The 23,738-nt window shown below is 50.1% G+C and overlaps 1 protein-coding gene across 1 annotated transcript in view; it reads right to left on the bottom strand.

The window, feature by feature from the left end:
* Positions 1–23,738, bottom strand: part of CAPZA1 (capping actin protein of muscle Z-line subunit alpha 1) — a 118,556-nt gene that overhangs the window by 2,577 nt on the left and 92,241 nt on the right. Inside the window, exon 9 of the mRNA XM_075335585.1 lies at positions 418–480. Within this exon, the coding sequence (XP_075191700.1) occupies positions 418–480 (63 nt within the window). The remainder of the gene's footprint in view (positions 1–417; positions 481–23,738) is intronic.

Genomic DNA, 23,738 nt, shown 5'->3' with positions numbered 1-23,738 from the left:
CCTGTTTTGTCACAGGAGTGAATGTTTCTGCCACATCTTCAGTCCTCTGAAATGACCATAAATCAAGTCAGTGAGGTAGGATCTATGCGGCTGAGCTCGTCACTGATTTTATTTATAAGCTATTACTACCCTATTCCCTCTATATTGGGGCTACAGTCACATGAATAAGTAAAGGAAGCATGAATGTAATTCAGATTTAGGGATGGGAGGGGTTGCAATCAAAGAACATTGCTGACCCGATTCCCTGAAAATAAAAAAAAAATGGATCCACATGTGCCCAATCATTTACAGTGTCCATAGCAGCTACAAGAGCCATGGGGCAATTTCCTCTTATCATAAAAAAGTGTGCGCAATATAGTGCAAATATAAATTTCTATTGGATAAAATGTCCCAGAAAAGTGAAACCATGCCGCTTACCTGGTAATCATTTTCTGCTTGCTCTATAATCTTTACAAACTCCTTGGCAGTTTGTGCCTCCCCCTAAAATAAATCCAGATAAAGCAATCAAAGCCAAAATACATTAAAGAAAAGCAGCCAAGTGGACATGTTGCTTTCGGTCATGGGGAACATGTACTGTAAAGGGTTATTAAAATAAGTCGCCACCCCCTCCCCCCATGTGTGTGACTGGTGAGAACGTGCTGATCCTCAGTGGTCTGCACTACAGTCTTTAATGCAGCAGTGTTGAGTATGTGCAACCTCCTTCATGGTCATTGATAGAAATGAATGCCCCACTTACGAAGAGACTGCAGAGCCACGATCTCTAGGTCAATAGAGGTCACAGCACTCAGACCCTAGCTGTCAGCAAGTTGTCCCCTATCCCAAAGAAAGGGTACAATGTTTTTTTTTTTTCTTTTCATTAATAAGCCTTAACACTAGAACTACTGGACTCGTGACACCTATATAGAAATACATAGTGCAAAGTAGTCAAAATGACTACCTCAGTAGTTGTAGTGTTAAAGGGAATGTCACCAGGATTTTGCCATCCAGTCAGAGCCCCATAAAGTAGGGTAGCAGGGACTAAAACTTAACTTTTAATAATCCAGATAAAATATATCAATATTACAAAAGTGCAGTAAAATTGCCAAATGGCTATAAACTGAAGTGGTCTCACCCAGATGTTCTCCAGGGACAAAAGGACACACCGATCCAGGGTTGATCAGAAGCGGAATAAACCAGGGTAAAGCATTGGGAGATGGTAAGATATATAAACCCTGTCGTGCCCCGTGCCAATGCTACCGCCCTGACAAGGGCAGCGCCCAAGTGAGCTGTCTGCCCCACAACCAAACAAAGAAGCGTTCTCCCAACGCGTTTCCCTCTAAGTGAGAAGAGTTCTTCAGGGGAGATTAAAGAACAATTTGAACAACCTGCAGTGGCAGGGTTCAAGAGACTGATCCACCTGCAGTGGCAGGGATCAAAGGTACAGGCTATGTGTCCAAGTATAAGGTGGTACATGGACACTGATGCCTGAGATCGCTATATACCCATTGCTAATTGATCATTACCTTCGGCTGTGCAGGGAAGCACCCTGCATAATTCTCCATTCGTGCCCACACTACCGGCGTCTGAGATCACTTCCGGTCATGTGACCAGCAGACTTCCGCGCTCCAGTCTGGAACGCATGAGCACCCATTGGATGGGGAAAACGTCAATCAGTGAGATCACATCCGGTTTAGCGATAAACAATATTATGATCAAACAAAGCTTCCCCATCCAATCACTCCGTACAGGGGGCACGTCACCAACGTACAGTGGCGACTCCCTGCACAGTATTAAGTTCATGCTCTAGTTGCTGGCAACAAATATCACCTATAGTCATGTGACTAGCAAACTTCCGCGCTCCAATGTGGAACTAATAGAAAATGGTTGGGTATGGGAAACGTCAATCACCAAGGTCATGTCTGGTTTAGCAGACCTCACTGTGGTATATCAAAAGCTATCCCATCCAATCATATTGCAATAGGGGTGTGTCGTCACAAATCATGTGACGTATGTTGTCCATATACAGTTTGTATCACCCTCATATCGCCAATTAGTGCTAATGAGCAAAGCCAAACTACAGCCTCTGTTTTCATAGATGAATGATGACTCAAATATATACAGGGCACTAATGACCAGCAGATAGAGCACCTAGGGTTATTCATGAACTTACTGATTATTATAAAGAGTTAGATCGTCAGCTCATCAGATCAACAAACTAAAATGTAGGATACTAGCCAAGACGACCAAAAATGCGGTGACCAGAAGGTTAAATTGAGGGGTATAATCACATATGAATAGCGAAACTACGATCAGTGATCCACAACTACTACTGCAAAGAATGGGGGGGGGGGGGGGGGGGAGAGAGAAAAAACAATGTCTTTCCCAAAAAAACGGACCATCTTGGATCTAACTATTCCAAAGATACCAAGGGTCTGGTAACATTCCCAACCTGGACCTCAATTGACCCTATAATAAAGTGGATGCCAAGTAAGGGGCTAAATATAGAGACTGGTCAATGGCCTAGAGCCACCCTTCGAAGAGGACAAAAACACACCAGCTGGCCACTGTAGATACAGAGACTATATGAAGCATCCATAATTGATCTGATCATTGAGGCCATCCGGGTGGCAAGTCTTGAGGCGAAAGATCATCCTCGCCTCTTTTTGTAATAGGACACGATCGAAATTACCACCTCTGGGGGATTGTTTAACTTTCAAAATGCCCATGAAAAAAATGGCCTCCCTGTTCTGACTATGGCGTACATTCATGTGCCGTGCTATGGGGGTATCGCGATCGTTTCTAATGTCCCCCATATGTTCACCTACCCGTCTCCGGAGCTCACGTGTCGTCTTACCGACATATTGTACACCGCAATGACAGGTAGCCAGATACACAACACCCTTTGTTTTACAATTCATGAATTCTCTAATGTCCAGAGATTCACCTGTGGATGTGCTGGTGTATCTTTTGCCTGTTTGAATATTTTTACAGGCGACACATGAGCCACATTTGAAGCAACCATGTGGTCTGCTGGGGATCCACGTGGTTCCCTCAACGGGTGGCACAAAATGGCTATGAGTCAGACGATCACCTAACGACCGATTTTTTCGAAAAGTGATGCTTGGCTGTGGTTTGATGTAATCCGCAACATCCTTATCCATACCAAGGATCCCCCAATGTCGATCCAAGATCTGTCTAATAACAGAGGCGCCCTTGGTATAGGTCGTGATAAGTCTGACCACACCCATTTCATCATCACACTTCCGCTTTGGAGTCAGTAACTTGTTCCGGTCCTGGTTCAATGAGTATTTAAAGGCCTCTTTAAGGATATGGTCTGGATAACCCTTATTCAAAAAGCGAGACCTTAAATCAACAGCCCTCGCCACAAACTCGCTCTGATCAGAACAATTTCTTCTCAAGCGGAGGTATTGTCCCTTAGGGATACCCCGCTTGAGAGAGGGAGGATGGTAACTCTCCCACCTGAGGAGCGAGTTTGTGGCAGTAGGCTTCCTGTAGATTGTTGTTCTTAGCCTACCCTCTGAATCAATTGTCACCATTAGATCCAGAAAAGGCAGGCTAACGGGATCAATGACATAGGTAAACGCCAATCCTAAGGTGACGTGACGTGCCCCCTGTACGGAGTGATTGGATGGGGAAGCTTTGTTTGATCATAATATTGTTTATCGCTAAACCGGATGTGATCTCACTGATTGACGTTTTCCCCATCCAATGGGTGCTCATGCGTTCCAGACTGGAGCGCGGAAGTCTGCTGGTCACATGACCGGAAGTGATCTCAGACGCCGGTAGTGTGGGCACGAATGGAGAATTATGCAGGGTGCTTCCCTGCACAGCCGAAGGTAATGATCAATTAGCAATGGGTATATAGCGATCTCAGGCATCAGTGTCCATGTACCACCTTATACTTGGACACATAGCCTGTACCTTTGATCCCTGCCACTGCAGGTGGATCAGTCTCTTGAACCCTGCCACTGCAGGTTGTTCAAATTGTTCTTTAATCTCCCCTGAAGAACTCTTCTCACTTAGAGGGAAACGCGTTGGGAGAACGCTTCTTTGTTTGGTTGTGGGGCAGACAGCTCACTTGGGCGCTGCCCTTGTCAGGGCGGTAGCATTGGCACGGGGCACGACAGGGTTTATATCTTACCATCTCCCAATGCTTTACCCTGGTTTATTCCGCTTCTGATCAACCCTGGATCGGTGTGTCCTTTTGTCCCTGGAGAACATCTGGGTGAGACCACTTCAGTTTATAGCCATTTGGCAATTTTACTGCACTTTTGTAATATTGATATATTTTATCTGGATTATTAAAAGTTAAGTTTTAGTCCCTGCTATTACCTTGTATATATTGGACTATTGGGCAATATTCACCTGCTTGCAGGTTACTGCTGTTATATTGTATATTAGTGATTGGCATGGCTGGCTTCCTTTCTACAGGACCAGACACGGCTAGTTGGCTTACAGAGGCAAAAGATATATTCTCTGAAAAAGAATTTGTTCAAAAGAAGGGAATTTTGTTTACTTACCGTAAATTCCTTTTCTTCTAGCTCTAATTGGGAGACCCAGACAATTGGGTGTATAGGCTATGCCTCCGGAGGCAGCACAAAGTATTACACTCAAAAGTGTTAAGCCCCTCCCCTTCTGCCTATACACCCCCCGTGCTCCCACGGGCTCCTCAGTTTTGGTGCAAAAGCAAGACGGAGGAAAAAGAATTATAAACTGGTTTAAAGTAACTTCGCTCCGAAGGAATATCGGAGAACTGAAACCATTCAACATGAACGACATGTGTACACAAAAAAACAGGGGCGGGTGCGGGGTCTCCCAATTAGAGCTAGAAGAAAAGGAATTTACGGTAAGTAAACAAAATTCCCTTCTTCTTTGTCGCTCTATTGGGAGACCCAGACAATTGGGATGTCCAAAAGCAATCCCTGGGTGGGTAAAATAATACCTCGTAAGAGCCGTAAAACGGCCTCTTCCTACAGGTGCGCAATCGCCGCCTGAAGGACTCGTCTACCTAGGCTGGCATCCGCCGAAGCATAGGTATGCAACTGATAGTGTTTCGTGAAAGTGTGCAGGCTCGACCAGGTAGCCGCCTGACACACCTGCTGAGCCGTATCCTGGTGTCTCAAAGCCCAGGACGCGCCCACGGCTCTGGTAGAATGGGCCTTCAGCCCTGAGGGAACCGGAAGCCCAGCCGAACGGTAGGCTTCGAGAATTGGCTCCTTGATCCACCGAGCCAAGGATGATTTGGCAGCCTGTGACCCTTTACGCTGGCCAGCGACAAGGACAAGAGTGCATCCGAGCGGCGCAGGGGCGCCGTACGAGAAATGTAGAGTCTGAGTGCTCTCACCAGATCTAACAAGTGCAAATCCTTTTCACATTGGTGAACTGGATGAGGACAAAGAAGGGAATTTTGTTACTTACCGTAAATTCCTTTTCTTCTAGCTCCAATTGGGAGACCCAGACGATTGGGGTGTATAGCTACTGCCTCCGGAGGCCACACAAAGTATTACACTAAAAAGTGTAAGGCCCCTCCCCTTCTGCATATACACCCCCCGTGGGATCACGGGCTCCTCAGTTTTAGTGCAAAAGCAAGGAGGAGGAAAGCCAATAACTGGTTAAACAAATTCAATCCGAAGGAACATCGGAGAACTGAAACCATTCAACATGAACAACATGTGTACCCGAAAAAACCAAAAATCCCGAAGGAAACAGGGCGGGTGCTGGGTCTCCCAATTGGAGCTAGAAGAAAAGGAATTTACGGTAAGTAACAAAATTCCCTTCTTCTTCGGCGCTCCATTGGGAGACCCAGACGATTGGGACGTCCAAAAGCAGTCCCTGGGTGGGTAAATTAATACCTCAAGTTAGGGCCGTAAAACAGCCCTTCCCTACATGGAGGCAACCGCCGCCTGCAGGACTCTTCTACCTAGGCTGGCATCCGCCTAAGCGTAGGTATGCACCTGATAATGCTTGGGAAAGTGTGCAGACTCGACCAGGTAGCTGCCTGGCACACCTGCTGAGCCGTAGCCTGGTGCCGTAATGCCCCGGCTGCACCCACGGCTCTGGTAGAATGGGCCTTCAGCCCTGATGGAACCAGAAGCCCAGCAGAACGGTAGGCTTCAAGAATTGGTTCCTTGATCCATCGAGCCAGGGTGGATTTGGAAGCCTGCGACCCTTTACGCTGACCAGAGTCAAGTACAAAGAGTGCATCCGAGCGGCGCAGGGGCGCCGTGCGGGAAATGTAGATTCTGAGTGCTCTCACCAGATCCAACAAATGCAAATCCATTTCATATCGATGAACTGGATGAGGACAAAAGGAAGGTAAGGAGATATCCTGAATGAGAAGAAAGGGGGATACCACCTTAGGGAGAAACTCCGGAATCAGGCGCAGCACTACCTTGTCTTGGTGAAACACCAGGAAGGGAGCTTTGGCTGACCGCGCTGCTAGTTCGGACACTCTCCGAAGAGATGTGACCACTACCAGAAAGGCCACTTTCTGTGAAAGTCGAGAAAGTGAAACATCCCTCAGAGGCTCGAAGGACGGCTTCTGGAGAGCAATTAGTACCCTGTTCAGATCCCATGGGTCTAACGGCCTCTTGTACGGAGGGACAATGTGACAAACCCCCTGCAGGAACGTGCGTACCTGAGGAAGTCGTGCTAGGCGCTTCTGAAAGAATACAGACAGCGCTGGGACTTGTCCTTTAAGGGAGCCGAGCGACAAACCTTTTTCCAAACCAGAGCAGGAAGGAAAGAAAAGTAGGCAATGCAAATGGCCAGGGAGACACTCCCTGAGCAGAGCACTAAGATAAGAATATCTTCCACGTCCTGTGGTAGATCTTGGCAGACGTCGGCTTCCTAGCCCGTCTCATGGTGGCAATGACGTCTTGAGATAATCCTGAAGACGCTAGGATCCAGGACTCAATGGCCACACAGTCAGGTTCAGGGCCGTAGAATTCAGACAGAAAAAACGGCCCTTGGGACAGTAAGTCTGGCCGGTCTGGTAGTGCCCACGGTTGGCCGACCGTGAGATGCCACAGATCCGGGTACCACGACCTCCTCGGCCAGTCTGGGGCGACGAGGATGGCGCGGCGGCAATCGGAGCTGATCTTGCGTAGCACTCTGGGCAACAGTGCCAGAGGAGGAAACACATAGGGTAGCTGGAACTGCGACCCATCCTGAACTAAGGCGCCTGCCGCCAGAGCTCTTTGATCGTGAGACCGCGCCATGAAAATCGGGACCTTGTTGTTGTGCCGAGACGCCATTAGGTCGACGTCCGGCATCCCCCAGCGGCTACAGATTTCCTGAAACACGTCCGGGTGCAGAGACCATTCCCCTGCGTCCATACCCTGGCGACTGAAGAAGTCTGCTTCCCAATTTTCTACGCCCGGGATGTGAACTGCGGATATGGTGGATGCTCTGTCTTCCACCCACATCAGAATCCGCCGGACTGCCTGGGAGGCTTGCCGACTGCGTGTTCCGCCTTGGTGGTTGATGTATGCCACCGCTGTGGAGTTGTCCGACTGAATTCGGATCTGTTTGCCTTCCAGCCACTGCTGGAAGGGTTGCAGGGCAAGATACACTGCCCAGATTTCCAGAACATTGAACTGAAGGGTGGACTCTTGCTGAGTCCACGTACCCTGAGCCCTGTGGTGGAGAAAGACTGCTCCCCACCCTGACAGACTCGCGTCTGTCGTGACCACCGCCCAGGATGGGGGTAGGAAGGACTTTCCTTTTGACAATGAGGTGGGAAGAAGCCACCACTGAAGAGAGTCCTTGACCGTCTGAGAAAGGGAGACGTTCCTGTCTAGGGACGTCGACTTCCCATCCCATTGGCGGAGAATGTCCCATTGCAGTGGACGCAGATGAAACTGCGCGAAAGGGACTGCCTCCATTGCTGCTACCATCTTCGCTAAGAAGTGCATGAGGCGTCTTAAGGGGTGTGACTGGCCTTGAAGGAGAGACTGCACCCCCGTCTGTAGTGAACGCTGTTTGTCCAGCGGAAGCTTCACTATCGCTGAGAGAGTATGAAACTCCATGCCAAGATATCTCAGCGATTGGGTCGGGGTCAGAATTAACTTTGAAAAGTTGATGATGCACCCGAAACTCTGGAGAGTCTCCAGCGCAACGTTCAGGCTGTGTTGGCATGCCTCTTGAGAGGGTGCCTTGACAAGTAGATCGTCCAAGTAAGGGATCACAGAGTGACCCTGAGAGTGCAGGACTGCTACCACTGCTGCCATGACCTTGGTGAAAACCAGTGGGGCTGTCGCCAGACCGAAGGGCAGGGCTACGAACTGAAGATGCTCGTCTTCTATAACGAATCGTAGCAAACACTGGTGCTCTGGAGCAATCGGCACGTGGAGATAAGCATCCTGATGTCTATTGATGCTAGGAAATCTCCTTGAGACATTGAGGCAATGACGGAGCGGAGGGAATCCATCCGGAACCGCCTGGTTTTCATGTGTTGAGCAGTTATAGGTCCAGAACGGAACGGAAAGAGCCGTCCTTTTTTGGCACCACAACCAGATTGGAGTAAAAACCGTGACCTTGTTCCTGCAGAGGAACAGGGATTACCACTCCTTCTGCCTGCAGAAGAGCATCGGCTCGGTCGGGAGGTGGGGAAGTTCTGAAGAATCGAGCCGGAGGACGAGAACAGAACTCTATCCTGTACACGTGAGACAAAATGTCTCTCACCCACCGGTTTTTGACCTGTGGCAGCTAAATGTCGCCAAAGCGGGAGAGTCTGCCACCGACCGCGGATGCGGAGAGAGAGGGCTGAAAGTCATGAGGAAACCGCCTTGGTAGCGGTTCCTCCGGCTGCCTTCTTTGGGCGTGATTGAGCCCGCCAGGAATCTGAGCCCCTCTGAGCCTTTTGAGTCCTTATGGACGAGGAAAACTGGGACCTGCCCGAGCCTGGAAAGGATCGAAACCTCGACTGTCCTTTCCTCTGTTGGGTTTTGTTTGATCTGGGCTGGTGTAAGGAAGAATCCTTACCCTTGGACTGTTTAATGATTTCATCCAATCGCTCACCAAACAGTCTGACACCAGATAATGGCAAACTGGTTAAACACTTTTTGGAAGCAGAATCTGCCTTCCATTCCCTTAACCACAAGGCTCTGCGTAAAAACCACGGAGTTGGCGGACGCCACTGACGTACGGCTCGTAGAGTCCAGGACAGCATTAATAGCGTAAGTCGCAATGCAAACATATGCGAGGTTAAGGACGCCATCTGCGGCACAGATATACGTGTGACAGTGTCCACCTGCGCAAGACCAGTTGAAATAGCTTGGAGCGCCCATACGGCTGCGAATGCCGGAGCAAAGGACACGCCGATAGCTTCATAGACAGATTTCAACCAGAGGTCCATCTGTCTGACAATGGCATCTTTAAGTGAAGTCCCATCTTCCACTGCAACTATGGATCTAGCCGCAAGCCTGGAGATTGGGGGATCCACCTTTGGACACTGGGTCCAGCGCTTGACCACGTCAGGGGGAAAGGGATAACGTGTATCCTTAAGACGTGTGGAGAAACGCTTGTCTGGATAAGCGTGGTGTTTCTGGACTGCTTCTCTGAAGTCAGAGTGGCCCAAAAAAGTACTGAATTTACGCTTGGGATACCTGAAATGGAATTTCTCCTGCTGCGAAGCTGACTCCTCCACTGGAGGGGCTGAGGGAGAAATATCCACCAGTCTATTGATGGACGCTATGAGATCGGTCACCATGGCGTCACTATTAGGAGCATCCAGATTGAAAGCGGTCTCAGGATCAGAATCCTGATCAGCTACCTCTGCCTCATCATACAGAGAATCCTCTCGCTGAGACCCTGACTAGTGTGTGAAGTCGAGGGTCTCTCCCAGCGAGCTCGCTTAGGCTGACTGGGACTGTCGTCCGTGCAGAGCCTTCAGCCTGGGATGTATGGGACCCCCTTGGAGCACGTATTAGTTCCAACTGAGGGAGACCGGGGGGCATTGTTCAACAGTGCCCATTGTCTGAGTCACCGGCCTGGACTGCAAGTTTCTAGAATCTTGGTCATAGTCCCAGACATTTTATCCGCAAAAAACTGCAAACTCTGTCCTCTGGACAGTTTCACAGGTGGCTCTCTCTGGGCCACCACTAGCAGAGACTCTACCCAATGGGGGTTAGTGGAACCTGCCGGTAAAACAGCCTCACATGCGGTACAGACAGCATAGAAAGCCTGTGCCTTGGCACCCTTGCTTTTCTGCGGACGACATGCTGTTGTCTCCTCAGAGCAATCCAGGGGTATCTAGCCAAGAAGCGACCGTACAGTGCAAATATAGGTACAAGCATAAAGTACACAAAACACTGTGGCACTAGTGGGGTCAGCACCAAGGTGCTGCTTACCGCCCGCTTAAGCGGGTGTGTGGTCGCCAGAATCCCTTGACCGGGTCTCCCAGAGCCTGTGTCCGTTCCCCAGCTTAGACTGCATGCAGGAATGGCTGCCGGCGTCCTGTGAAGAGGGGCGGGCCGTGGGCGTGCCCCAGACAACGAGCGGGAAACTGGCGTCCCACTGTGCCCAGTGAGGGGGCTGGAGTATGTAAATAAGACTCCAGCCCTCGGTGCTGACCATTGTACAGCGTCCCGCCCCTTCCCTGACTGGCAGGCCCGGGGGCGGGAAGGAAACGAAACAAGGCCGCAAAAGCCGGGGACTCGATTTATAAGCGCTGCCGTCGTAAAAGCACGGTCAGCGCGGAAGTCCCCGGCGCACCACAAGTCTCATCCGCGCCGCAGCTTCTAGCAGCGGCCGGCGCGGCAGTTTCCCACACATTAACTCACTCAGCTAAGCTGCAGTGAGTATAGCCCCAGCGCGCAGCGCTGTTGTCCCCGGCGCACTAACACACCCAGCATGCTGGTGTGTGTGTGCGTGGTCTGTACGGGGACACAGAGTACCTTAACGTTGCAGGGCCTTGTCCCTGACGATACTCAGCTCCATTCCAGCAGGATCTCCGGGTCTGTGGATGGAGCCCGGCCTCAGAGCCTGGAGGCCGGTAAGATCCCACTTCACCCAGAGCCCTCAGGGGGATGGGGAAGGAAAGCAGCATGTGGGCTCCAGCCTCCGTACCCGCAATGGGTACCTCAACCTTAACAAACACCGCCGACAAAAGTGGGGTGAGAAGGGAGCATGCTGGGGGCCCTAGTATGGGCCCTCTTTTCTTCCATCCGACATAGTCAGCAGCTGCTGCTGACTAAACAGTGGAGCTATGCGTGGATGTCTGACCTTCTTCGCACAAAGCATAAAACTGAGGAGCCCGTGATCCCACGGGGGGTGTATATGCAGAAGGGGAGGGGCCTTACACTTTTTAGTGTAATACTTTGTGTGGCCTCCGGAGGCAGTAGCTATACACCCCAATCGTCTGGGTCTCCCAATGGAGCGCCGAAGAAAAGAAGGTAAGGAGATATCCTGATTGAGATGAAAGGGGGATACCACCTTAGAGAGAAAGTCCGGAACCGGACGCAGAACCACCTTGTCCTGGTGAACAACCAGGAAAGGGGCATGGCATGACAGCGCTGCTAGCTCGGACACTCTCCGAAGTGAAGTGACTGCTACTAGAAAAAACCCTTTCTGCGAAAGGGGTGAGAGAGAGAAATATCTCTCATTGTCTCGAATGGTGATTTCTAAAGAACCAGCAGCACCCTGTTCAGAATCCAGGGTTCTAACGTCAGCTTGTAAGGAGGAACGATGTGACAAACCCCCTGCAGGAACGTGCGTACCTGTGGAAGTCTGGCTAGGCGCTTCTGGAAAAAACACAGATAGCGCTGAGACTTGTCCCTTAAGGGAGTTGAGCGACAAACCCTTTTCCAGTCCAGATTGAAGGAAGGACAGAAAAAAATGGGCAAGGCAAAGTGCCAGGGAGAAGAACCCTGAGCAGAGCACCACGACAGGAAAATTTTTCCACGTCCTGTGGTAGATCTTGGCGGACGTTGGTTTCCTAGCCTGTCTCATAGTGGCAATGACGTCTTGAGATAATCCTGAAGACGCTAGGATCCAGGACTCAATGGCCACACAGTCAGGTTGAGGGCCACAGAATTGAGATGGAAAAAACGGCCCTTGAGATAGCAAGTCTGGTCGGTCTGGTAGTGCCCACGGTTGGCCGACCGTGAGATGCCACCGATCCGGGTACCACGACCTCCTCGGCCAGTCTGGAGCGACGAGGATGACGCGGCGGCAGTCGGCCCTGATCTTGCGTAACACACTGGGCAACAGTGCCAGCGGAGGAACACATAAGGGAACTGAAACTGCGACCAATCCTGAACTAAGGCGTCTGCCGCCAGAGCTCTGGGATCTTGAGACCGTGCCATGAACGTCGGTACCTTGTTATTGTGCCGGGACGCCATGAAGTCGACGTCCGGCACCCCCCAGCGGCAACAGATCTCCTGAAACACGCCTGGGTGAAGGGACCATTCCCCTGCGTCCATGCCCTGGCGACTGAGATAATCCGCTTCCCAGTTTTCCACGCCTGGAATGTGAACTGCAGAGATGGTGGAGGCCGTGGCTTCCACCCACATCAAAATCCGCCGGACTTCCTGGGAGGCTTGCCGACTGCGTGTGCCGCCTTGGTGGTTGATGTATGCCACCGCTGTGGAATTGTCCGACTGAATTCTGATCTGCTTGCCTTCCAGCCACTGCTGGAACGCTTTCAGGGCAAGATACACTGCCCGTATTTCCAGAACATTGATCTGAAGCGAGGACTCTTGCTGGGTCCACGTACCCTAAGCCCTGTGGTGGAGAAAAAACCGCTCCCCACCCTGACAGACTCGCGTCCGTCGTGACTACTTCCCAGGATGGGGGTAGGAAAGATTTCCCCTTCGCTAATGAAGTGGGAATAAGCCACCACCGAAGGGAAGCTTTGGTCGTCAGAGAGGGAGACGGTCCTAACGAGGGACGTCGGCTTCCTGTCCCATTTGCATAGGATGTCCCATTGAAGGGAACGCAGGTGAAATTGCGCGAAAGGGACTGCCTCCATTGCTGTCACCATCTTCCCCAGGAAGTGCGTGAGGCGCCTCACGGGGTGTGACTGGCCTTGAAGGAGAGATTGTACCCCTTTCCGTAGTGACTGCTGTTTGATCAGCGGAAGCTTCACTATCGCTGAGAGAGCATGAAACTTCGTGCCAAGATATGTCAGCGATTGGGCCGGTGTCAGATTTGACTTTGGAAAATTGATGATCCACCCGAAACCCTGGAGAGTCTCCAGGGTAGCGTCAAGGCTGCGTTGGCATGCCTCTAGAGAGGGTGCCTTGATCAGCAGATCGTCCAAATACTGGATCACCGAGTGACCCAGGGAGTGTAGGATCGCTACTACAGTAGCCATAACCTTGGTAAAAACCCGTGGGGCTGTTGCCAGGCCGAACGGCAGTGCCACGAATTGCAGGTATTCGTGTCCTATGGCGAAGCGCAAGAAGCGCTGGTGCTCTGGAGCAATCGGTACATGGGGATAAGCATTTTTGATATCGATTGATGCAAGGAAATCTCCTTGGGACATTGAGGCAATGACGGAGCGGAGGGATTCCATCCGGAACCGCCTGGTTTTTACCTGTCTGTTGAGCAGTTTCAGGTCCAGGACCGGGCGGAAAGACCCGTCCTTCTTTGAGACCACCAACAAGTTGGAGTAAAAACCGTGGCTCTGTTGCTGAAGAGGAACAGGGATCACCACTCCTTCAGCCGTCAGAGTGCGCCGCGCCTGCAGAGGAGCCTTGGCTCGCTCGGGAGGCGGGGATGACCTGAAGAATCGAGTCGGGGGACTAGAGGTAAACTCTATCTCGTAACCGTGAGACAGAATAACTCTCACCCAGCGGTCTTTTATTTGTGGCAGCCCGGTGTCGCAAAAGCGTGAGAGCCTGCCACCGACCGAGGATGCTACTAGCGGAGGCCGAAAGTCATGAGGAAGCCGCTTTGTTAGCGGCGCCCCCGGTGGTCTGTTTAGGACGTGACTTAGACCGCCATGCATCAGGGCTCCTTTGTCTTTCTGAGACCTTGTGGACGAGGAGAATTGGGACCTGCCCGCGCCCTGAGAGGAGCGAAACCTCGACTGCCCTCTCCTCTGTTGGGATATGTTTGGTTGGGACTGGGGTAAGGATGTATCCTTTCCCTTTGATTGTTTGATGACTTCATCCAGACGCTCGCCAAACAACCTGTCGCCACAAATTGGCAAACTGGTTAAGCGCTTTTTTGGAAGCAGAATCTGCCTTCCATTCCCATAGCCATAAGGCCCTGCGGAGTACCACCGAATTGGCGGCCGCAACCGCCCTACAGCTCGCAGAGTCCAGGACAGCACTAATAGCGTTGCCGAGGTTTGGGAGGTAATGGATGCCACTTGTGGCGCGGCCGTGCATGTGGCTGCTTCAATTTGCGCTTGACCTGCTGAGATAGCTTGTAGCGCCCATACGGCTGCGAATGCTGGGACAAAAGAAGCTCCGATAGCTTCATAGATGGATTTCAACCAGAGCTCCATCTGCCCGTCAGTGGCATCTTTGAGCGAGGCTCCATCTTCCACTGCAAGTAATGATCTAGCCGCCAGTCTGTGAGATTGGAGGGTCCACTCTGAGACACTGAGTCCAACCTTTAACCACGTCAGGTTGAAAAGGACAACGTGTATCCTTAAGGCGCTAAGAAAAAACGCTTATCTGGACAAGCATGGTGATTCTGGACTGCCTCTCTGGAATCGGAATGGTCTAGAAACATACTCGGTGTACGCTTGGGGAACCTGAAGCGGAATTACTCCTGCTGATAATCTGACTCCTCCGCCGGAGGAGCTGAGGGAGAAATATCCAGCATTTGATTGATGGACGCAATAAGATCGTTCACTATGGCGTCCCCGTCTGGAGTATTACGATTGAGAGCGCCCTCAGGATCAGAATCCTGATCAGCTGTCTCCGCATCATCAACCGGAGATTTCCCCCGCTGAGACCCTGAACAACATGATGTCGAGGGAAATTCTAAGCGAGCCCGCTTAGTCGGTCTGGGGCTGGGGTCTAAGTCAGAACCCTCAGCCTGGAATGTATCCCGGGAGGACATTGTTGGTCCAATTGAGGGGGGCCAGGGAACAATGATTCAACAGAGTCCCTTTGCTGAGATACCGGCCTGGACTGCAAGGCTTCTAGCATCTCAGCCATAGTCTCAGAGAGTTTTGCAAACTCCATCCCCGTCACTAAGGACTGTGTCAACAGGTGTCTCCCCCTGGGCCCCTCTTAGCAGATGCTCTGGCTGAAGAAGAGTCACAGGGGCCACACATTGCACACAATGAGGGTCAATGGGACCTGCCGGCAGCTGGGTCGTACAAGCGGCGCAGGCAGCATAATAATCCTGTTTTTTGGCACCCCTGTCTTTGTGGGCGCCATGCTATTGTTTTCCCTGATTAACACAAAAGGGTAAATAGCCATAATGAACTGTGCTCATACAGTGTAAAGTATATAGTAATAACACAGAATGTATCAATACACTACAGCACCATGGGGCTAATACCACAGGTGCTGCTTACCTAAAGCGGTTGTGAGGCCACCAGAGACCGTGTCTGGGTTTCCCAGGGTTTGTCCCTCTCTGCAGCGTCGGAGGAGCTGACAGGAATGGCTGCGGCGTCCTGACGAGAGGAGGGAGCCGTGGGCGTCTCACACAGTGCACAGTGAGGGGAGTGGAGTATGCAAAGCATGCTCCAGTCCTCATGCTGCTCGTTCCGTGCAGCGTCCCGCCCTTCCCCTGCCTGTCAGGGCTGAGGGCGCGAAAAAGGAAGCTAGGCCGCAAGAAAGCCGGGGACTCGAGTATAAGCGTCGCCGCCGTAAAAGCGCGGCCGACGCCGAAGTCCCCGGCGAACTACAAGTCCCAGCCGCGCCGCAGTTTCACATGGCAGCGGCAGTTAGCGCGGTAGCCCCTACATATAAACACACTCAGCGACGCTGAGTGTGTAATGGCACATATAGACCCGGTCAGCGCCGCGGTCCCCGGTGCACTAGCACACCCAGCAAAGCTGAGGTGTTGCCGTGCGCGGTCCCTACAGGGATACAGAGTACCTTCAAGATGCAGGGCCATGTCCCTGAACGGAACCCGGCTCCTATCCAGCAGTCTCCACAGGAGTTGTGGATGAAGCACGGTCTCAGTGCCTGGAGACCGATAGGATCCCACTTCACCCAGAGCCCTGAGGGGGATGGGGAAGGAAAGCAGCATGTGGGCTCCAGCCTCCGTACCCGCAATGGATACCTCAACCTTAACAACACCGCCGACAAGAGTGGGGTGAGAAGGGAGCATGCTGGGGGCCCTATATGGGCCCACTTTTCTTCCATCCGACCTGGTCAGCAGCTGCTGCTGACCAATCTGTGGAGCTGTGCTGTGCATGTCTGCCTCCTTCGCCCAAAGCATAAAAACTGAGGAGCCCGTGGGAGCACGGGGGGTGTATAGGCAGAAGGGGAGGGGCTTAACACTTTTGAGTGTAATACTTTGTGCTGCCTCCGGAGGCATAGCCTATACACCCAATTGTCTGGGTCTCCCAATAGAGCGACAAAGAAAAAGTATACTCCATCTTACACTGCTGCTTTTAAGGAGGTCACTAGGACCTATAAGGAACAGATTACTAGTTGGTGGGAGGTTCAGAGCCTTGATAATTATATCAAAAGTAACATTGTTCCTAGGGGCCTACGCATCCCCCTCATACCTGCTGCTAGGTGTCGGACTCCTCAATTGATGACTGCCTGGGAGAAAGAGGCCACAGCTAGTTCTCTCAGGTTGATGAAAATCCTTCTTTTAGAAGAAAGGAATAACCTTGAGGTAATTAATAACAAACTCAAGGAACAGATTGAGGTCACGAAAACCTATCAAAACGAGGGTGATTTTTCGATTAAAGAGAACAGCTTGAAAAATTCTATCGAAAAATTTCAGTTTCACTTAAAAGAAAGGAAACAAACAGTTTAAACGCGACCTACAAGATTTTAAAGATAATAAAGTATATCAATTCATTCCAACTGAGGGTCCGACATCTAGAGAGCGTGAGTCAGACCTATCCTCTACTGAGGCTGAACTCTCGGATACAGAGGGTAAGGGACTCCCCCCCCCCCCCCTTTCGCTTGCAACAAAGGGCTAGACGTAACCGGAGAGGACCACAGAGAACTGATCACTCAGGTTATCCACCGATACAGACCAGTAATCTTCCTTTTTTAGACTGCAACTACTCCCTGAGGAGTCGCAGGGGGAAGGATTAGGAATTCAGGTTATCAATTTATCTGATAGAGTCCTCAACCAGACAGAGATGGCGGTCCTTAGCAAAGGACTATCCTTTGTTCCTACTAATGACTTCAGTGTTTGATTTTATTAAAGATCTAAACCTTTTCGCCCGCAAATTGCGCTGGAAGAAATTCTTTAGATTAAAGGATAATAAGATCTGTGCGGATCTGGACATACCTCTCGATATGATTGATGATGTCAGGCTTTTGGCTGGGTTGGATGAATCGGTTCCCTCTATCTCCGGTAAAGGCCCATTTACCACTTTGAAAAATGCAAGTACAAGGATGCCACCGAATCTTTCTGAGGTCTCGGCTATTGATATTTTTTTGAATCAAGTAACGAGTGATGTTCTTGCTCTAAGTAAGATTGATCTGAATGGGATGGGTATAGCTCCCTATCGGATTGAGCAGAGGAACAACCTCTCTAAAATTGAGATGCGTGCACTATGTAATTTAGAGAAAGACTCTACTATTACTGTTAAACCCTCAGACAAAGGGGGGAATACAGTTTTGTTGAATACTAATGATTACCGGGACATCTGCTTAAACATATTGCAAGATACCAGCACCTATTGTAAGGTCTCTGGCAATCCTCTCATTGTTGCCAAAAAAACATTGAAGGATATACTTAACAATGCTGAATCTGTTGGCCTGATTAGCAAGGAAGAACTAGCCTTTTTGATACCTGAATTTCCATTGATGTCTACTTTTTATATACTTCCCAAAGTACATAAGGGGGTAAACCCTCTCAGGGGAAGACCTATTGTCTCTGGGGTAGCTAACATCACACAGAACGTTGGGGTCTACATAGAGAAAATTCTTAACCCATTTGTCATCTCACTACCCTCTTATATACGGGACAGTCTAGATTTCATCAGCAGAATTGAGGATGTAGTGGTGGGACCCAATACGTTCCTTGCCAGTATTGACGTGGAAACCCTATACTCTTCTATTCCACATCATTGGGGACTCAAGGCTGTCAAGTTCTTCCTTGCTACTAGGGGGAAACATTTTGATGCCCATAACAATCTGGTTATATCCTTGTTGGACTTTGTTCTGCACCATAATTTCTTTTTGTTTGATGGCTCCACCTACCACCAGCTCAGGGGCACGGCAATGGGGAGCCCCTGTGCTCCCTGTTACGCCAACTTGTTCCTGGGCTGGTGGGAGGATACCACTGTTTTTCAAGAGTCTATGACATCCTTCACTGATATGATTGACCTTTGGGTCCGGTTCATAGACGATGTTTTTCTCCTGTGGAAGGGGTCCCGTGAACAATTCATTGAATTTGTGGGGAGGTTAAATCTGAACCCCTTAGGATTGGCGTTTACCTATGTCATTGATCCCGTTAGCCTGCCTTTTCTGGATCTAATGGTGACAATTGATTCAGAGGGTAGGCTAAGAACAACAATCTACAGGAAGCCTACTGCCACAAACTCGCTCCTCAGGTGTGAGAGTCACCATCCTCCCTCTCTCAAGCGGGGTATCCCTAAGGGACAATACCTCCGCTTGAGAAGAAATTGTTCTGATCAGAGCGAGTTTGTGGCGAGGGCTGTTGATTTAAGGTCTCGCTTTTTGAATAAGGGTTATCCAGACCATATCCTTAAAGAGGCCTTTAAATACTCATTGAACCAGGACCGGAACAAGTTACTGACTCCAAAGCGGAAGTGTGATGATGAAATGGGTGTGGTCAGACTTATCACGACCTATACCAAGGGCGCCTCTGTTATTAGACAGATCTTGGATCGACATTGGGGGATCCTTGGTATGGATAAGGATGTTGCGGATTACATCAAACCACAGCCAAGCATCACTTTTCGAAAAAATCGGTCGTTAGGTGATCGTCTGACTCATAGCCATTTTGTGCCACCCGTTGAGGGAACCACGTGGATCCCCAGCAGACCACATGGTTGCTTCAAATGTGGCTCATGTGTCGCCTGTAAAAATATTCAAACAGGCAAAAGATACACCAGCACATCCACAGGTGAATCTCTGGACATTAGAGAATTCATGAATTGTAAAACAAAGGGTGTTGTGTATCTGGCTACCTGTCATTGCGGTGTACAATATGTCGGTAAGACGACACGTGAGCTCCGGAGACGGGTAGGTGAACATATGGGGGACATTAGAAACGATCGCGATACCCCCATAGCACGGCACATGAATGTACGCCATAGTCAGAACAGGGAGGCCATTTTTTTCATGGGCATTTTGAAAGTTAAACAATCCCCCAGAGGTGGTAATTTCGATCGTGTCCTATTACAAAAAGAGGCGAGGATGATCTTTCGCCTCAAGACTTGCCACCCGGATGGCCTCAATGATCAGATCAATTATGGATGCTTCATATAGTCTCTGTATCTACAGTGGCCAGCTGGTGTGTTTTTGTCCTCTTCGAAGGGTGGCTCTAGGCCATTGACCAGTCTCTATATTTAGCCCCTTACTTGGCATCCACTTTATTATAGGGTCAATTTAGGTCCAGGTTGGGAATGTTACCAGACCCTTGGTATCTTTGGAATAGTTAGATCCAAGATGGTCCGTTTTTTTGGGAAAGACATTGTTTTTTCTCTCCCCCCCCCCCCCCCCCCCATTCTTTGCAGTAGTAGTGGTGGATCACTGATCGTAGTTTCGCTATTCATATGTGATTATACCCCTCAATTTAACCTTCTGGTCACCGCATTTTTGGTCGTCTTGGCTAGTATCCTACATTTTAGTTTGTTGATCTGATGAGCTGACGATCTAACTCTTTATAATAATCAGTAAGTTCATGAATAACCCTAGGTGCTCTATCTGCTGGTCATTAGTGCCCTGTATATATTTGAGTCATCATTCATCTATGAAAACAGAGGCTGTAGTTTGGCTTTGCTCATTAGCACTAATTGGCGATATGAGGGTGATACAAACTGTATATGGACAACATACGTCACATGATTTGTGACGACACACCCCTATTGCAATATGATTGGATGGGATAGCTTTTGATATACCACAGTGAGGTCTGCTAAACCAGACATGACCTTGGTGATTGACGTTTCCCATACCCAATCATTTTCTATTAGTTCCACATTGGAGCGCGGAAGTTTGCTAGTCACATGACTATAGGTGATATTTGTTGCCAGCAACTAGAGCATGAACTTAATACTGTGCAGGGAGTCGCCACTGTACGTTGGTGACGTGCCCCCTGTACGGAGTGATTGGATGGGGAAGCTTTGTTTGATCATAATATTGTTTATCGCTAAACCGGATGTGATCTCACTGATTGACGTTTTCCCCATCCAATGGGTGCTCATGCGTTCCAGACTGGAGCGCGGAAGTCTGCTGGTCACATGACCGGAAGTGATCTCAGACGCCGGTAGTGTGGGCACGAATGGAGAATTATGCAGGGTGCTTCCCTGCACAGCCGAAGGTAATGATCAATTAGCAATGGGTATATAGCGATCTCAGGCATCAGTGTCCATGTACCACCTTATACTTGGACACATAGCCTGTACCTTTGATCCCTGCCACTGCAGGTGGATCAGTCTCTTGAACCCTGCCACTGCAGGTTGTTCAAATTGTTCTTTAATCTCCCCTGAAGAACTCTTCTCACTTAGAGGGAAACGCGTTGGGAGAACGCTTCTTTGTTTGGTTGTGGGGCAGACAGCTCACTTGGGCGCTGCCCTTGTCAGGGCGGAAGCATTGGCACGGGGCACGACAGGGTTTATATATCTTACCATCTCCCAATGCTTTACCCTGGTTTATTCCGCTTCTGATCAACCCTGGATCGGTGTGTCCTTTTGTCCCTGGAGAACATCTGGGTGAGACCACTTCAGTTTATAGCCATTTGGCAATTTTACTGCACTTTTGTAATATTGATATATTTTATCTGGATTATTAAAAGTTAAGTTTTAGTCCCTGCTATTACCTTGTATATATTGGACTATTGGGCAATATTCACCTGCTTGCAGGTTACTGCTGTTATACCCCATAAAGTAGGGTCAGAGACCATGATTCCGGTGAGGTGTCACTTACTGGGCTGCTTAGTGTAGGTTTGATAAAATCACTGATTAACCAGAAATAGATAATCATTAGAGGACTACTTAGCTTGCGGCTAGGTAGTCCAGCATATTCATGAGCACTGTATAACTGCTAGATGTGCAGCAGAGAAAACATTGATTTTATCAAACTGATAAACAGCTCAGTAAGTGACACATCACTGGAATCAATGTCTCTGCCTCTACATTATGCTGTTCTCATATGGGGGAGCAAAACCTAGTGATAGAGTCCCTTTAAGGCTTTGTGCGCACTGGAAAATTGAATTTTCTCAAGAAAATTCCGCAGGCATTGAAAGATTACCGCATCCGCGGTAAAAAAAAACCGCGACAAAGCGCACACGAAAACCACATGCGGTTTGCCGCGGTATTGCCGCGTGCGGGTTGGTACATGTGCTTTATTGCATTCAATGCAATAAAGCACATTGAAAGAAAAAAGAGAGAATTTTGTTTACTTACCGTAAATTCTTTTTCTTATAGTTCCGTAATGGGAGACCCAGACCATGGGTGTATAGCTTCTGCCTCCGGAGGACACACAAAGTACTACACTAAAGTGTAGCCCCTCCCTCCGAGCATATACACCCCCTGGATAACCAAATATAGCCAGTTTAGTGCAAAAGCTGAAGGAGAGTAGCCACCCACAAGTAGAGATAAAGCAAGAACCGGAACAACCGGAGCCTCTGTCTACAACAACAGCCGGTGATAACACGCGGAACAAGAAACTGCCAACAGGCAACAGGGAGGGTGCTGGGTCTCCCATTACGGAACTATAAGAAAAAGAATTTACGGTAAGTAAACAAAATTCTCTTTTTCTTCATCGTTCCTATGGGAGACCCAGACCATGGGACGTCTCAAAGCAGTCCATGGGTGGGAATAAACAGAAAACTGAGAAGTAGGCGAAACCTAACTTCACAAATGGGCGACAGCCGCCTGAAGGATGCGTCTGCCCAAGCTCGCATCTGCCGAAGCATGAGCATGCACTTGGTAGTGCTTCGAAAAGGTATGCAGACTAGTCCAAGTGGCAGCCTGACAGATCTGCTGAGCCGTAGCCTGGTGCCTGAAAGCCCAAGAGGCACCGACAGCTCTGGTCGAGTGTGCCTTGATCCCCGGCGGGGGAGGCACCTGAGAACACTGGTAGGCATCGGAAATGGCCGACCTAATCCAACGAGCTAGGGTCGGCTTAGAAGCCGAGAGGCCCTTACGCCGACCTGTGGTCAGCACAAAAAAGAGAGGTGCACCGCCTAAGAACAGCGGTGCGAGACACATAGATCGGGAGCGCCCGCACCAGATCCAGAGTATGCAACGCTTTTTCAAAGCGATGAACAGGAGCCGGGCAAAAGGAAGGCAGGGAAATGTCCTGGTTAAGGTGGAAGGAGAAACCACCTTAGGGAGAAAGTCCGGAGTCGGACGGAGAACCACCTTGTCTTGATGAAAAAACAAAAAAGGTGACTCCGAAGAGAGTGCAGCCAAATCAGAGACTCTCCTGAGGGAAGTTATGGCCACTAGAAAGACCACTTTCTGTGAAAGACGAGACAAAGAAACCTCCCTAAGAGGCTCAAAGGGGGGTTTCTGGAAAGCCGTGAAGACCAGATTAAGATCCCAGGGATCCAAAGGCCGACGGTAAGGCGGAATGATGTGAGATGCGCCCTGCATGAAGGAGCACACCTGAGCCAGCCGGGCGATACGCCGCTGGAACAACACTGACAGAGCAGAGACCTGTCCCTTGAGGGAATTGAGGGATAGTCCTAGCTGCAGACCGGACTGTAGAAAGGACAGGAGGGTCGGCAAGGAAAAAGGCCAAGAAGCATGGCCGGAAGAGCGACACCAGGAAAGGAAAATTCTCCAGTTCCTGTGATAGATTTTGGCCAAGGAATACTTCCGAGCCCGAGTCATAGTGGAGATGACTTCAGGAGGGATACCAGAAGTCGTCAAGATCCAGGATTCAAGAGCCACGCCGTCAATCTGAGAGCCGCAGAGTTCTGGCGGAAAGACGGACCTTGTGAGAGAAGGTCTGGACGGTCCGGGAGATGCCACGGCACCTCTACGGACAGATGGAGCAGGTCTGGGTACCAAGCTCGCCTGGGCCAGTCTGGAGCAATGAGAATGACCCGACGGCCCTCCATTCTGATCTTGCGCAGGACTCTGGGCAAGAGCTAGAGGGGGAAACACGTAAGACAGACGAAACTGGGACCAATCTTGAACCAGCGCGTCTGCTGCAAAGGCCTGAAGATCGTGGGAGCGAAGATCCACTTCCGGAGTGCCCCACTTGCGGCAGATTGACCGAAACACTGCCGGATGCAGGGCCCATTCTCCGCTGTCCACGGTTTGACGGCTGAGATAATCTGCCTCCCAGTTTTCCACGCCTGGGATGTGGACTGCGGATATGGTGGACTAGGAGTCCTCCGTCCACTGAAGGATGCGTTGAACCTCCAACATTGCCAGGCGGCTGAGTGTCCCGCCCTGGTGGTTGATGTAGGCAACCGCTCTCGCGTTGTCT

This window comes from Anomaloglossus baeobatrachus, chromosome 2 (assembly GCF_048569485.1).
Source record: "Anomaloglossus baeobatrachus isolate aAnoBae1 chromosome 2, aAnoBae1.hap1, whole genome shotgun sequence".
Classification (NCBI taxonomy): Eukaryota; Metazoa; Chordata; class Amphibia; order Anura; family Aromobatidae; genus Anomaloglossus; species Anomaloglossus baeobatrachus.
Note: the sequence above shows the minus strand (reverse complement) of the source record. Positions and strands in the feature narration are given on the sequence as shown.